This window comes from Solanum stenotomum, chromosome 2 (genome assembly GCF_019186545.1).
Source record: "Solanum stenotomum isolate F172 chromosome 2, ASM1918654v1, whole genome shotgun sequence".
Lineage (NCBI taxonomy): Eukaryota > Viridiplantae > Streptophyta > Magnoliopsida > Solanales > Solanaceae > Solanum > Solanum stenotomum.
Window position 1 is genome coordinate 8,734,262 of NC_064283.1, and position 14,880 is coordinate 8,749,141.

At 28.7% G+C, this 14,880-nt stretch overlaps 1 protein-coding gene across 1 annotated transcript; it reads right to left on the bottom strand.

Moving 5' to 3' along the window:
* Nucleotides 1-2,363: 2,363 nt before the first annotated feature.
* Nucleotides 2,364-4,308, bottom strand: LOC125856990 (uncharacterized). Its single transcript, XM_049536651.1, has 2 exons — nt 3,970-4,308; nt 2,364-3,871 (listed from the first exon to the last, which is right to left on the bottom strand). The coding sequence occupies exon 2, from the start codon at nt 3,806-3,808 to the stop codon at nt 2,396-2,398; it is 1,413 nt and encodes a 470-aa protein (XP_049392608.1). The 5' UTR covers nt 3,809-3,871; nt 3,970-4,308; the 3' UTR covers nt 2,364-2,395.
* Nucleotides 4,309-14,880: the final 10,572 nt, after the last annotated feature.

Here is a 14,880-nt window from a genome sequence, read left to right on the forward strand (position 1 = left end):
CGCTGAGGGCTGAACCTCGTCAAATGATTTTATGGATCACCCATCCTATCTTTTAGGTTTCATGTGTCTAAATAAAATATCATTTAAATTTAAGGGACAAATTATGCATTATTAAGCCTTTTAAATGGGCTAAATCTAAAATAACTCAGCATGATATGATCCTATATGTTTTAAGCTAAGTTCACACAATGATCCTATCGATTTTCAAAAATGACAAAATAGTCTCTCTTGTTTTTTGTTCTTAAACGAAAAAAAACATAATATGTGATACAATGAAATCAAAACTTTTTTTGTACTAAAAATATTATGAATTTAATTAACAAATGAATTGAAGGTCAAACATGGAAATGAACTTTCTATACATTTGTAGTAAAAGTTTGACATGAGAATATGAAACAATTAGTACACTTGCAATTAATATGAATGGTAAGATCAGCTGTGGGGACTCTCTACAAAAAAGAAAAAAAAAAAAAAAACTTTCAGTTAACTAAATAGCCCACGTACTAAAATAATAGAGACTTGTAACGAGAATGGTGGGTCTTAAAAAGTATCTTAATAATGCTAATTAATTTGGTACCCACTTTGAAATATTATTATTATTATTATTATTATTATTATTATTATTATTATTATTGTTTGCTTAATATTTAAGAGATGGAAACTTCTGTAGATTGTAAGTCTGCAGGTGAAAATGTAAAAGGTCATAAATTGCACTAATTAATTATTCTCTGTTGAAAGAAAAAAGTAGTCTGCCGACTATTCTAAGAAATATATATAGGACATATATGAGAAATTGGAATTCAAAATACATAAAATAAAAAAGTCAAAGAAATTCAACTTTTCTTATACATATATATAAAAAAAGAAAATATTTTTAATCTTATATATAGATTCTAATTTTTCGTTAGAAGGTGTACGAATAAATCATCTATGCCTTCTTAGCTAGCTCTATCTATATATACAGTTGACCGTGACATTATTTCTTAGCTTGTTATAATGGACAACCTATTTTTTTTGAGACATTACTAATCCCTAGTTTTTAATGACAATTATTTGTAATATATATATATATATATATATATATATAATATGTACGCTATGATCATTGATCAGTGTGTTGAAGTTAAACTCGAAGAGAATATTAGGGATTAGTAGGTTAAAGTTTTTTTTCTTTCAATTCCCATATGACAATGTGAAAACAAGAACTTATGCATTGTGTTCTGGTTAATAATATTCTTAACCTAGGAATTTACACTTCTGTTTTTTTGACTTTTGCAAGTTTGTCTGGCTGTCTTTAGTTGAAAAATGAAAAAGGTTCAGGTTAAACCAACTGATAACATGTTTTGTGGAAATTAAGCCTCTAATTAAGTGGTAATAATGGTTTTGACTATAAAATGAGAAAAGGTACTGGATGAATATATCATTAGCTGAATTAATTAGTCTAAAAGTAATTTAGGACCTTCCTTTTACTTTTTTCTTTTTATTTATTTTTTTGTTTGTGGGTGGAGAAGTCCGTTGAGATATTTCTGGAAACAATTAATTAGGCAATACTCATAGTATTTTTAATAATATATTATAAATATTCAAAGTACTTTATTTTGCATAAATTTCTTAAATACTTATCTGGAAAACTTATCCAAACACAACGTATAGTATCATCTTTTTAGTAGCTTTTTTGTAATACACTATGAAAAAAAAAGGACAAAATCTATAAAAATTGACTTGTCTAAACTGTTTTCGATGAATTATCTCTACACAAAAAAACCCTTAATGATGGGCTAATTATTGATGAATATCCTCATCGAAAATTTGTGTCATATAGGGTATTTTTATGATTTTATCCCATGCTCCATGAGAAAATCTTCAAAGTCACAAATAACAAGTAATAAACAAAACGGGTTAAAAATTTAAAATTACTCATTTCGAAAACTTTTTCTATAGTAAAATCAGTAAATACTCCGCATGCCATTACTAACAAATTTGATTTTATTATATTAGATTATCTAAGGATTTGTTCTTATTGAAGTTTGATAATTGTCAAAGATTCTACCTTAAAAATACGAGCGGTATATATAAATACTTAACAAAAAAACAAACAGAAATTAAACCAACTTAACATAATTATAGGAAGAAAGAAGAAAAAAAGACTAGAAATATATAATACTACAAAATCCAAAATTCTCATTCTACCAAATATTTAAAAATCATCAAAAAGAGTACGTAGTACAAAATATCTACATGTGTATTACAACGTATATAATTAAACCAAAAATTAAAAATACAATTAATTAATAGAAAAAACTTACCAAATTGATCTAATAAGTCATCAATTTATAGTCAGCAACAGTTTTTTTTTTTTAATAATCATAAAGAAATAGTAATAATAATAATAATTCTAATCAGGACAAGTCCACGAAGAAACTGGTCCTTCACCAGTTGAACACACATTTTCCAAACCCTTATTAATCTCAGGATGAAATTCTGATGTAGAAGAATTACCTGAATTTAACTTGTTATAATTTCCAGCATTACTATTATTCCCATCAAATGATCTCAGCCGTTGATTTTCTTGACCCCCATCATGATTATTATTATTTCTCCACAATCTTGAAAGATTATTTCCATCATTTCTTGCTTGACTAGTAACATTATTATTATTATTATTACTATTATTCCCTCCTTGAAATGCAGTGATCAGATTTGCACTCACTTGTTGTTCATGACTTATTCCAAGTTCATCTAACGAAGGGACATTAATTGTATTACTGCTTCCGCCTCCTGTAGTAGACTTTGTGTTAAAAATCGATGCTCCAGCATTGAATGAAAGAATTTGATTCTGCATGTTGAACAAGTTTTGTGCTTGTTTTTGTATTCCAAGATGATTTGAACCTAATTGGAAATTTGTTGAGGTAGAGGTAGAGCCCGAGGTAGTACCAACACCAACAATAGAGTTGTTGTTATTTCCAGGCATTAAAGCATCAATCATGCTAGAACTCAACAACGATGACGAAGAAGCAGGAGAAGATGATAATTGTGACATAAATGGAGATACTTGAACCTTTTGTGCTGATGGTCTCAAAGGGTATAATGGTCCAAGCGAATCCAAATGACCCGTCCTCATCCCCGATCCAGCTGTAGGAAAGAGATCAAGACGGCGAGTGTAGGGTGAACCGGTGAACGGAGCAGTTGGGATTCCGGTGAATTCCTGAACCATTTGTCGAAAATTCGTCGTGTCTGTAGTTAGCACGGTGGTTGGTGCTCTGCGTGAGGCCCTGGTGCGTTTCTTCGGGTTTTTCGCTACATTGGGCTGCTGATCGGGCTGGGCCGAACTTGAGGCCCGTACAACATTAGTTGCTTCAACTGATGGTTGCATTGCTTGTAACGAACCTGAACCTGAACCCGAAAAAGGGTTTTGATTATGATGATGATGAAAGAGTTGACCACTAGCAGCGGCAGTTGATGATGGAGCTGATGAGGTAAAATTGTTGAAATTATGGTCAGATCTTAAAGCCCGAGATGACGATGATGACCAAATGAGATCGTTCGTGTTGAACTGAGGATTTGAACTTTGTGGGAACAAACTAGCCGCGGTATCAAAGAAAGTATTATTGGGGTTTTGTTGATGTTGATGATGATGAGAAAGAAAAGGCGGATTATTATTATTATGAGATGCAATTGAACCAAAATGGGCGAGTGAATTATTATTACTATTATTCAAGAAAGTTGAAATAGATTCCCCACGTGAATCATCATACTCTTCATCACCACCACTTGAAGATTGAATACTACCACTATTCCCAGAATCCATACCTTTAATTTTTCTTCAATAAAAAGATAATTAAAGAAGAAAAAGTCTAGTATTTACTAAAACCTGCAAAATAGAAAGTGATAGTTGCAAAGTTTGAATAAGATTCAAATCTAAAAAACACCCAACAAATTAAATTAAATAAAAAAAAATTAAAAAAGTACCCATATATTGAACTTCCTTGAGTTAGCTCACTTTCTTGGACCACAAGCTTGTACTCGATCCAATAAAAACAAAAACAAATAGGATCATAACTTCATTTTTTCCGATGAATTAGGGTTTGGAGAGATCGAAAGGGAGAAAAGAAAAGGAGAAAGGAGCGGTTAAATATAAGGATGGCTCTGAAAGAGATGCAAGGAAAGTAAAGTAAAGAGTTTTTTGGTATTTTTTTCAGTTAGAAAAGGAAATATAGAATAGGTGGGGGACTGGGTGGGTGGTGGGGTAGGACATTGGAGGGGAGCAAAGAAGCTGCCGGTAGGTGGCAACGGGTCAAACTCAAAGAGATAGATAGTTGTACATACAATACATAAGATAGTGAGAGATTGGTATATGAGGGGAAAAAGAATATCTTTTTCTTTAGATTTTTAAGTGTGAAAACAAGAAAAATGAATACTAGAAAAGTTTTATGGAAACATAAAAGGGAAGAGAAAAAATAAATATAAAGTACTATTATTATACTGTAATAATAAAGTGAAAATGATATATTAAAAAGAACAATTTAATACTTAAAGAGTAGGTAGCCAACTAAACTTGCTTAAGTTGTCTTGTGAACTTCAACATCTCCGGAGTAATTGAGGTTGTGGTGAGATGAATAAAATTAAAATTTTGAGTTCTTGAGTTTTGTATATATGTGAAAAAAAATCCTAATAAAAAGCCTTGTTATTGGACTTTACATGACGTAAATTTTGATTAGTTGAGATTTTAATACGGATAACAGTTACATCAACTTGCAAAATTTAAAAAAACAAATTCAATTATTAGGGATATGTTGTAATTGTTGAAATATATTCTTCATGTTCGGACTTTGAAAATAATAATATAATAATTATAGAGTACTGAATTTTATCCTAATTAGTGGATTTAATAAGCAAGAATTGAATTAATCGTGCCAGTAAATTTTGAATGATAAAATAGTTAAACAAAGAATGTAGGGGTTAGGGTGGTGATTTAAAAAATAAATACCATTTGCTACGGCGCGCCGTATCGTCACGTTGGTTCAATATGTTGAGAATGTTCTTAAAAAAATGGGACTCGTCTTATATGAGAGTTAAGAAAGTAATTAATTTTTGTAACAATCCTTATATTCTAGTATTAAATAATTCTTGTCAGAACTTCATTTAATTGTAGAGTAAATTCATTTAGATTATTCATTAAGCAATCATGTGAAAGTCTCAATTTCAAATAATATCGTTAATTGGTGAAATAAATCATACATATATTATTTAAGGTTCATTTTATATAATCTAATACTGTTCGATTATTTGATGTTCAAGACAATTGGGAGCTTTGAAACAATTCTTTAATTTGACTATTTTTATATCAACTCTAAATTTCTTTCTTTAATTTTTTTTTGCTCTTTTAGTTTTCTAGTAATTAATATATTCTTTTTGTTCCATGACTTACTATATGCACTGTCTAGCTTTTTTGCAACCTGTGAGTTCCAGTGGTTACGGAAAATCTGTTTGTGTGACTATTTTTTTGATAAAAAAAATAACATGCAAATAATGCAATCCATCCAATATTTTATGTTAAAAGAAAATTAATAAAATTTGATGTGCAGATGCAATATTATTGTGTACCTCATCCTTTGACCAAGTCAGAATATGGACCATCCAGAAACTTGAAAAATTATAAAATAAACATTATTATTATTATTATACGGTGTAATAATTTAACGTAGAGAATCTTTTGGCATCCACGTCGATAAGAATTAATATTATAATTTTTTGAGATAATTATTTAATAAATGACTATGTTTTCTTTCTCTTACAACTTACAATTTTTTAATACAATGGTCTAAAATTCTTTATTAAGAAAGTAATTTTTTTATTCGCTAAATTATGGTCTAAAATTTTATGAGTTATAACAAAAGTTATTGGATCAACTAATATATTTTCTACAATTTTTTCAATACATTATTAACTATCAACCTATTGGCGGTGTCTAACATTGTTCAAAGGAATAAAATTCGTATCAACACATAAAAATAGAGACAGAATTTTAAACGGTGAAAAAAAAAGAGTTATTGTATAAATCAACCATTAATATTTGCACTTGTTGGTAGCAATAATTATCTCACACCAAAGTTTTTCAATTCTTTGTTGAAGTTCTTACGTGTGTGAAGGGATCAAAAAAATTAATGAACTCATTGGACATTTGAATATTATTTCGTCATGAATATTCACATGATCTTTTGAACCTATACTTTACAAAATAAATAATAAATACACTTAGATATATCTACCCTAATCATTTATAATTAAAATGTTTGAATGAATAGGCTTCATAGTGATTAGTTCAACCACATTCTAGTTAGCTGCAACCACATTTTAAAGGGACCAAAGAATATAAATAAATAAATAAATAAATTATAGCCCATCTCTTTAGCTATTAAATAAGTAGCAAGTTGATAATGTAACTGAGGAAACATGGTAAATTTAAATAAGATCCATGTATATTTTATTATGCTTGTATCTTATTTATAAAATTATTCTAAATATGTTGTTATTGCATCTTTTTTCTGTAAAATTTCCTCCTATATATCTGTACTAAAAAATTAATTAAAGCAAGCACAATGGCTGATATTTTGTCCAAATATAATTTTATGATTAATATTATATATTGTCCTTTTATCTTTATTTCTTGTCTTCATTTATATATGAGTATTGTGTTAATGACCCTTCAAAATCAGGTACTGATCAGGAGGGTTTTAACTTGTATGACTAGCTAATCTATATAAAATAAAATGTCCTTTTACGAAAAATAAATAAGAATAGAAATTTGTATGCGTTTTTTTTTCTTTAAAAAAAAATAGGACATCGGAAATGGTCGAGAATTATGACGTCTCATATTCAAATTTCAATAAAGACCTAATATTAGGTGATTTCTTCTCATCTGTCGTAACATTGGTGGAAAAGAGTTATTTGATACAAATTGCAAGTGAGAGATGACACATAAAATTAATCACACAAACTGATTCGAATATGAGAGTTATTTTTTTAAAGGCATTATTATATTCTCTTGTTATGGCTATTTGCCAACCCTACGCTACGTATCAAATCCCAAACTAAAAAAAAAAAGATACAAATTGTGTACGAATATTTTAAATTTGCGGCCATTATTCTTTCGTTTATATCCACTGAATGGTTTCTTTCTTATCATACTAGTATACACTATACACTTTGATTATTAAGACGTAAAACACACTTTAACCTTTTTTTTTGTTTTATTAAAATTATTATTGATCGATGACTCTTGACAATACGACAAAAACACTACTACAAATTAAATAATCGTATTTTCAGCAAAATCTGTAATAGTATGTTCATCGTATTTCTAACAATTTTCTTATTGATCGATGACTCTTAACAATATGATAAAAAATTACTACAAAATTAAACACACGTATTTTCAACGAAATCTATAATAGTATATTCGTTGAAATCATTTCTAACGACTTTTCGTCAAATGTTTAAATTTTGGACGAAATTTCACTATTTAAATTAAATCAATATATATAAAATATGTATCTTTTCAATCAATTACCAAAACTTGCAAGTTGAATTATTTTTAATATGTAGCTTATCATTAATCATAATCATAATATAAAGCCTTAAATGCGATAGAAAGAATACCGAATATCTAAAAATTGCGGCCATTAATGTTTTGTCTTTTATCTTTTGAAGAGTTTCTTGTCAAACTATACACCATACGTTTTGTTATACTTAAAGTATATAATAATATAAAGAAATATTTATTCATATTCGAGATTTACTTCAAATTAAGAAAGTATATTAATATCACGTGACACGTCATTCATTAAGATAATTGCAGGGAAATTATAACTTACATTTAAATTAAAATACTCGTATTATTTGTACAATAGGAATATTCTCTTTCACATGAAAAACTTTGTACAGAGGGCCAAATCAATCCAACTTGTCTTGTCTACAAGCCATGCTACTTAAATTAGGCCAGGCAAAAGAGTGGTCTTTGATATACATAAGAAAGTGCTTTTCATTTAAAAGTAGGTTTTCGGGGAGTGAATTTGAATTAGTTGAATTTTAAAATGAATGTTTAAAATTTCATGAATGAAACTCGAGGACACTTACTACTACTTCCTAAGAGCCTAAAACTATATCAGGGGAAGTCTAAGAAAATCTTCAATGAAAGTTTTACTGATTATCCTTCTGATTAATCAATGAAATTAATGTCTTGTTTAACTTATATTTTATCTTTAATTATCGGATCACCTTTAAGATTCATTTATCTTCTTTTTTTTCTCACCAATTTATTCTTTTTAGGACAAATTACGTCCACTTTTACTAAGGTTTCGAGTTGTAACATGTACATTATATTATAAATGTTACTATACATCATCTTTAACATTTATTCATCCCGCAACTCTAATCAACCGATTCATTGAGTAACTCTTGGGTAAACTATTAAACTAATAAGAGTTGTATTGTCTAACTTCATTCAAAAATAAAGCTCGAATTTTTATAGAATCACATTCGAAAATCATTTCTATTTTGATCATTACTTAGATTGTGAATTGTATAGAATCCATTTTCTACTTTAAAGCGAACACTTATAAAACTAGAAAAAAAAATCTTTTTACATAGATCTTTCATCTTTTGTTTAACAAAGCAATCTACAAATGGATAATTAAGCTTAACTTGATATATTTATTTTATTTTATTTCTTCTATATATACTGGTATAACGATGAGTGGTCTCAAAAAAAGGCAAATGTTCCATGATTCAACTACAAGACAAGATGGAGCAAGGTTGTTTATATATGGGCCTCATTTTGGGCTTATTGTGATAAGTAAGTTCAGAGCTGTAATCAATCTGGGCCTAAGAGGCTGGAACACGATTATTAGGTCCAATTATAATGGGCCAATGCTAATTAAGAAACTTTTTAGATGGGCCCAATCCAGTCACCACTTAAATGTATATGGTGTGATTTTTCCATTTTAATACTCGCTCGGGACTCTGGTCATTTTTGCTTGTCTCATTTGGTTTTGAGTGAAACAGTTATTGACATGACCATTTTATCATATTATTTATATTAATTGATGTTTAATATAAGGTCTTGAAAAATAAATTGGAGAATAAGTAATTAAGGCTTAGGTAAAATATGGAAAAAAAAATTTATCCTTAAAAATGACAAGTAAAATTGAAAAGAAAAAATGTATTTAAGTTGATGTTTCACTATGTTGACATAATTAAAATTAGAGGTGTCAAAATTGAGTTCAATTGTAGGTAATCTGCTTAATTCGCCCATAATTTTAAGGGTCGAGCTCAAGATAATTTGAATTGAGTTCAATCTCAATCCATTCATTTGACACCCATAATTAAAATGTTCGTTCAATTCATGACACCTGCAAATTTCGGAGTAGCAACAAATTAAATTATTCTAGACAAGAACAGCTGGATTTATTATTTTTTAAAAATATAAAATGTAGAAAAAATCGTTTTGATAGACAAAAAAGGATGGTAATGGTGGTTGTTTAAAAAGCAATATATAGGAGTTGTTGTGATGCTTTTGTCCCATAGCTATATCCAGAGATTGCTTTTGTTTCTTCTTTATTATTTATTTATTGGGCTAAACTTTAATTGTTTCAATAATTTGTTAAATATGACTTTAACAATTAAACCATAGAACATGAACAAGGATTGTACCAAGTTTTCAATCTCCAACAAAAAGGGAGCGTTGGTATTCTTATTTAATCGGGTCGGGTCAGCCCGCTTGAAACTATCTACAATCCAATAATCAAAAATGGCAATTTTCGATTCGGTATCGCGTTATTTAAATTTAAACTTCTTACGAAATTATTCATCTCATTATTTAGTTCAAAATAAAGAAAAAAATAAAATAAAATTGAAATCACATGAATTGAATTGACGATTTAGATATGGGAGGTGGGGGTAGGGGTGTGTGGGAATGGGCTACGTAGTAGGAATGAAAATGAAGTGTATTGGATGGTGCGAAGACACAATTGATACAAAATGTCATTTGTACTTGTTTATTCTACTTCTACTTTGGAAAGTTAATTTTCTTACTTTTAAGATACTTATTTTTTTAGAAAAAATATTTTTCAATTTTCTTGTCCAACAAACGTGATAAATTGGAGAAAATGTTTTTCGCCATACCGAACGCATCAGAGATTAAAAACTAGTTAAAATTATTTTGTTAGAAAACTGAGAATAATTTATTACTTACATATATATTACTAAGAAAGTTAATTCCGAGTAGTTCCAAAATGAAACTTCTTCTCTCGTCCCAATTATACCATATATTTATCTTTGAGATAAGGGTCTGAAAAATACCCCAACTTTGACCGGATTTGCTGTTGCGATACTAAACTTTTATGAGGACCTATTATCTCTCTATACTATTTAATACCGTATTTTTACCCCATGAACTATTTAATAATGTATTTTAAAGGTATATATGTGCCCACGTGGACACATTACTATTTATAATTTTGCATTTTTTATGTCCACGTGGGCAAATATATATGTTTAAAATAGGGTATTAAATAGTCTAGGAAGGTAATTGGTCCTCATGAAAGTTTTGTATCGCAACAACAAATTCGACCAAAGTTGGAGTATTTTTCAGACCTTTTTTCCTTTATCTTTCGAAGAATTAATTTGACTAATATTTAAAATTTAAGTGGAGTTAATTAACTTAATGTTTAAAATTAAAATTTAGATATTAAAAAACTTCACGGAAAAAAAGTTATAATTTATCTCATGTGAATATCATGAAAATATCTATTTTAAAATATTAATCAAAGTTTAAATAGTTTACATTTCGAAAAATAAAAAATATCACATAAAAAAAGTTCGGTTTGAGGTATAAAGTGTGAAGAAGGGATGCTATAATTAGGATTTTGAATAAATTAATTTATTTTTCGTTTTCATATAGAAAAAGTAATAAGAATGAAATGTGTATCTGACATCAAATTATTTTATCGACCTCCTCCCTACAATATCATTATTATAGTAGAGTTTAACCATCAAATTCGAGAGAGATAGATTAATGTGATTTATTTATGCCTAAAGTACCTAAATATCAACTACTAACAACAAATTAAAGATTTGAAAGGAAAAACATCTTAATAAGTAATTGTAAAAACTCAATTCTTAACGCTAAGGGAACACCAAAATATAGAATTGACATAAAGAATAGTAATGCAATTATACAATAGTCCTCCAGTAAATCGTGACACAAAATAACTTTTTACATTTGGTCTGAGTAATGTCATTTTTTTTTTAATAATAAAAACCATGAATTGGAAAAGGAAAGAAGATATTAGATAGATTTGGGTGTATTGTCCTTTACTAGTTGAAAACTTTGACTGCCTTTTGGGCAAAAGTACAATTTCGAATAAACTTCAATTTTGTCGGCAAATGGAATTGCCTATAACTAGATATAGTGTGTTTGGTTCCAAAAACAAAATAAAATTCTAGGAACATTTTTTATTTTTTGAAAAATAAGTATTTATTTTTTATTTTTAAGGATTCGGCTCCTCTCCATTACCCCAGAGGCGTATTCAGGATTTCGGCTAGATGAGTGCATGATTTTGAAAAACTGTATCTTAAATATACATTTGATCGATTTGACTTTTATTTCTTAATATGAACCATTTAAATTTTAAAAATTATAAGTCCAAAATATATAATACTAGTTTTAAATTTTAATATACACATTTGATTTAATTACATAAAAAATGTATAGTGCTAAATTTTTTAGGAATTTTCAATGTAACACTTGAAAATTTTGAAAGATTAAAGAAAAAAAACAAAAGCAAAATTAGTTGAAACGTCAAAAGTGTAACTGATAACCACTTGTAAAGGTGTTACTCAAACAGACAAGATATATATAAGAAATTAAATCTTTATCCTCGCTTAGAGATGTGCACCCAATCATTATTATATTATTATATGATACTTTGAACATGAGTTCACACATCTATATTTAAATATTTTTTAAAAAAATAAAAACACTACTATATATGACCTAGAGGGGGAGCATGGGTTCACGTGAACCCACGGCACCCCCTCTAGATATGCCTCTGATTACCCCTTCCCTTCATTTCGTCAAGTGCACCTCTAGATAAGAGACACGTGTCTTATTTAAAGTTTAAAGATCAAGATTATATTATATTAACAAATATCATACCATAGTTAAGTCAACTAATTTTAGAAAACTATTCTCTAAATTTGGTAAAAATTACAATATATTTCATACAAAATTTAATATTTATTAATAGCATTAATTTCATCTTATATTTTTATATTTAAATGTTAAAATTGTAGAACATGAAGCATTTATATTTAATGTGATAAATAATAATCTTCAAAAACATTTGCATTTAAAACAATGTTTTCTTTTATTTCACAAAAAAAAGAATATAAAAGAATGTTTTAAAAAACGTATATTTTTCCCTTCAAACGTACAATAACCATATTTTCTCCTTGGAATAATTTTGATATCGTTTAATTCTAAAAGCCTCTTGTCTTTTTTTATTTTTGTTTCGTGTTCTTTTATTTTATGTTTTTTTTCAATATTGATAATTCTTCACTTTTTTTTCGTTTCTCGACGTAGTATAATATTTCAAGAATAAAGTTTACTGGTACAGAAAATTATTTAGTTGATTCTCACTTTAAATATCATAAACTTTAATATTTAAATATTAAGATGAAATTAATGATATTAATAAATATAAAATTTTGTAGGGAATATATTGTAATTTTTTTTTATCAAATTTAGAGAGTAGTTTTCCAAAATTAGTTGACTTAACTATGATTATGATATTTGTTAATATAATATAATTTTGACCTTTAAATTTTAAATAAGACACGTATCTCTTATTTAAGGGTGCACTTGATGAAATAGAGGGAATGGATAATGGAGGGGAGCCTGATCGATAGAGTGTCAGGCAGGTTCAGAATTAACAGGGGATGAAATAGTCGAAGAATTAACTATTGTGACTAAGGGAGTAAGATAAAAGTACAATAAGTCAATGTTACAAGATTAATGGAAAAACACATACTGATTAATTTTGTTAAAAATGGATGGGAGGCACCGACAAATTTCTAATGCCATGCAGTAGAAGAAAAAAAAAGTGTATAAAATCAGGCTGGCCTAAAGTTTTTTTGGTCAATCGTTTGGGAATTTAAATTAGTCGCCTCAAAGTGAACACAATGTTTTACATAGAGTTTGAGTTCCACAAGTCTACAAAAAAATATCAACATCATTTTTTTCATTTTCTGTTTGCTGCCAAAATTTTACTGTGTAGTGGTGCTCTCATCCAACAAATTTTGTTGACATCTTCTGCTCCTTTTTTCATTTGAGAAGTCTCATTTCAATAGATTTCTTATACATTAATTAATGGCAAGTTTAATTGGAAACTAGAATTACCACTTATAGTAATAAACTTAAAATAATATTGAAAGAGAACTTGTACTAAGCACATGCGAAATTATGTATTATTGCGATCGCTCTCTCTCTCTCTTTTCTTTCTTTCTTTCATCGATTAACAATATTCTCCAATTTTAGAACATGAATTTAATAAGGAATACTACTTTATGTTTTATTAATAATTATTTTTACGAAAATACTTTTATTCCAATAATCCACTATTTTAGCATAAATCTACTTATAAACTCACACGTAATGCCTTATTTGATTCTGTTTCTAAAATGTTCTAATCAGTAAACTCTATTCCGTGTAATTTTACAAAGTGGGATCTTAGGAGGGTAGATGAATGCAAACCTTATCCAGGCCCTATCTTGAAAGTAGAGAGGTTGTTTATGGTAGACCCTGACTCGATCAAAATCAGATCCAAGGAGTTCTGAGAGGAACAAAATACTGTAGAAAGTATGACAAAGCACACATTTTAAACATAACTATCAAAAAATATGACGACTAAAGTGCAATAAACGACAGATAATAATAGAAATTGAGGAACAAGAAACTACATGAGTACTACTACAACTACAAGTATGAAAGGATAAGCAAGACCACAATCTACTACCTGCTAACCTACTACCCCTATTTGTGTCTTCCACAACGTTTTATCTAAGGTCATATCCTCGATAAGATGATACCGCGCTACGTCCCATCTAATCACCTCTCCATAATACTTCTCTGGCCTACCTCTAGCTCTCCCAAAATCATCCATAGTCAATCTATCACACATCCAATCTGCACTGGGGCATCTGTGCATCTCCTCATTACATGTCTGAAACACACACGTCTCGTTTCCCCATCTTGTCCTAAACTGAAGCAACTTTCACCTTATCTCATATATTTTTTTTAATTAATCATATCTCTCTAGTCCTAGTATGTTCATACATTCATTTCAATATCACCATTTCTACAATTTTCATCTTCTGAACGTGAGAGTTAGAATATAACTACCAAACTCGTTCAAGTTCAAACGAATTAGGCAAATTATATATACTTTTGGCACCCTGAGTAGCGTGTAAGCATTAGTTCCAGTAAGACGATAGTTTTCACAAGGTTTGGTGAATGAAACAATACATGTTTGCACGTGTAATATTCAACTTTGATATGATTGATTCCAAGGTCCTACTTGTTTGGCACAACATCTGACATAAATCTTAAGCAAAATTGTTCCAAATAACACTTTCTTGATAAGACATCCAATCATACTTTATTAGAAAATTAGAAATGCTATATCCTACCCAATAGTCTTGTTCCCTTTTGGAATTTTGTTTTCATAAGCCTAACCCCTTTAGTTTCAAAAAAGAAAAATAAAGTTGGTTTCTTAGCTTCCACTCTTGGACCTTTGAGTAGTATATATATATATATATAAC

Excerpts from the sequence above, each read along its gene's own strand:
- LOC125856990 (XM_049536651.1), bottom strand. The coding sequence starts at position 3,808 with ATGGATTCTGGGAATAGTGGTAGTATTCAATCTTCAAGTGGTGGTGAT.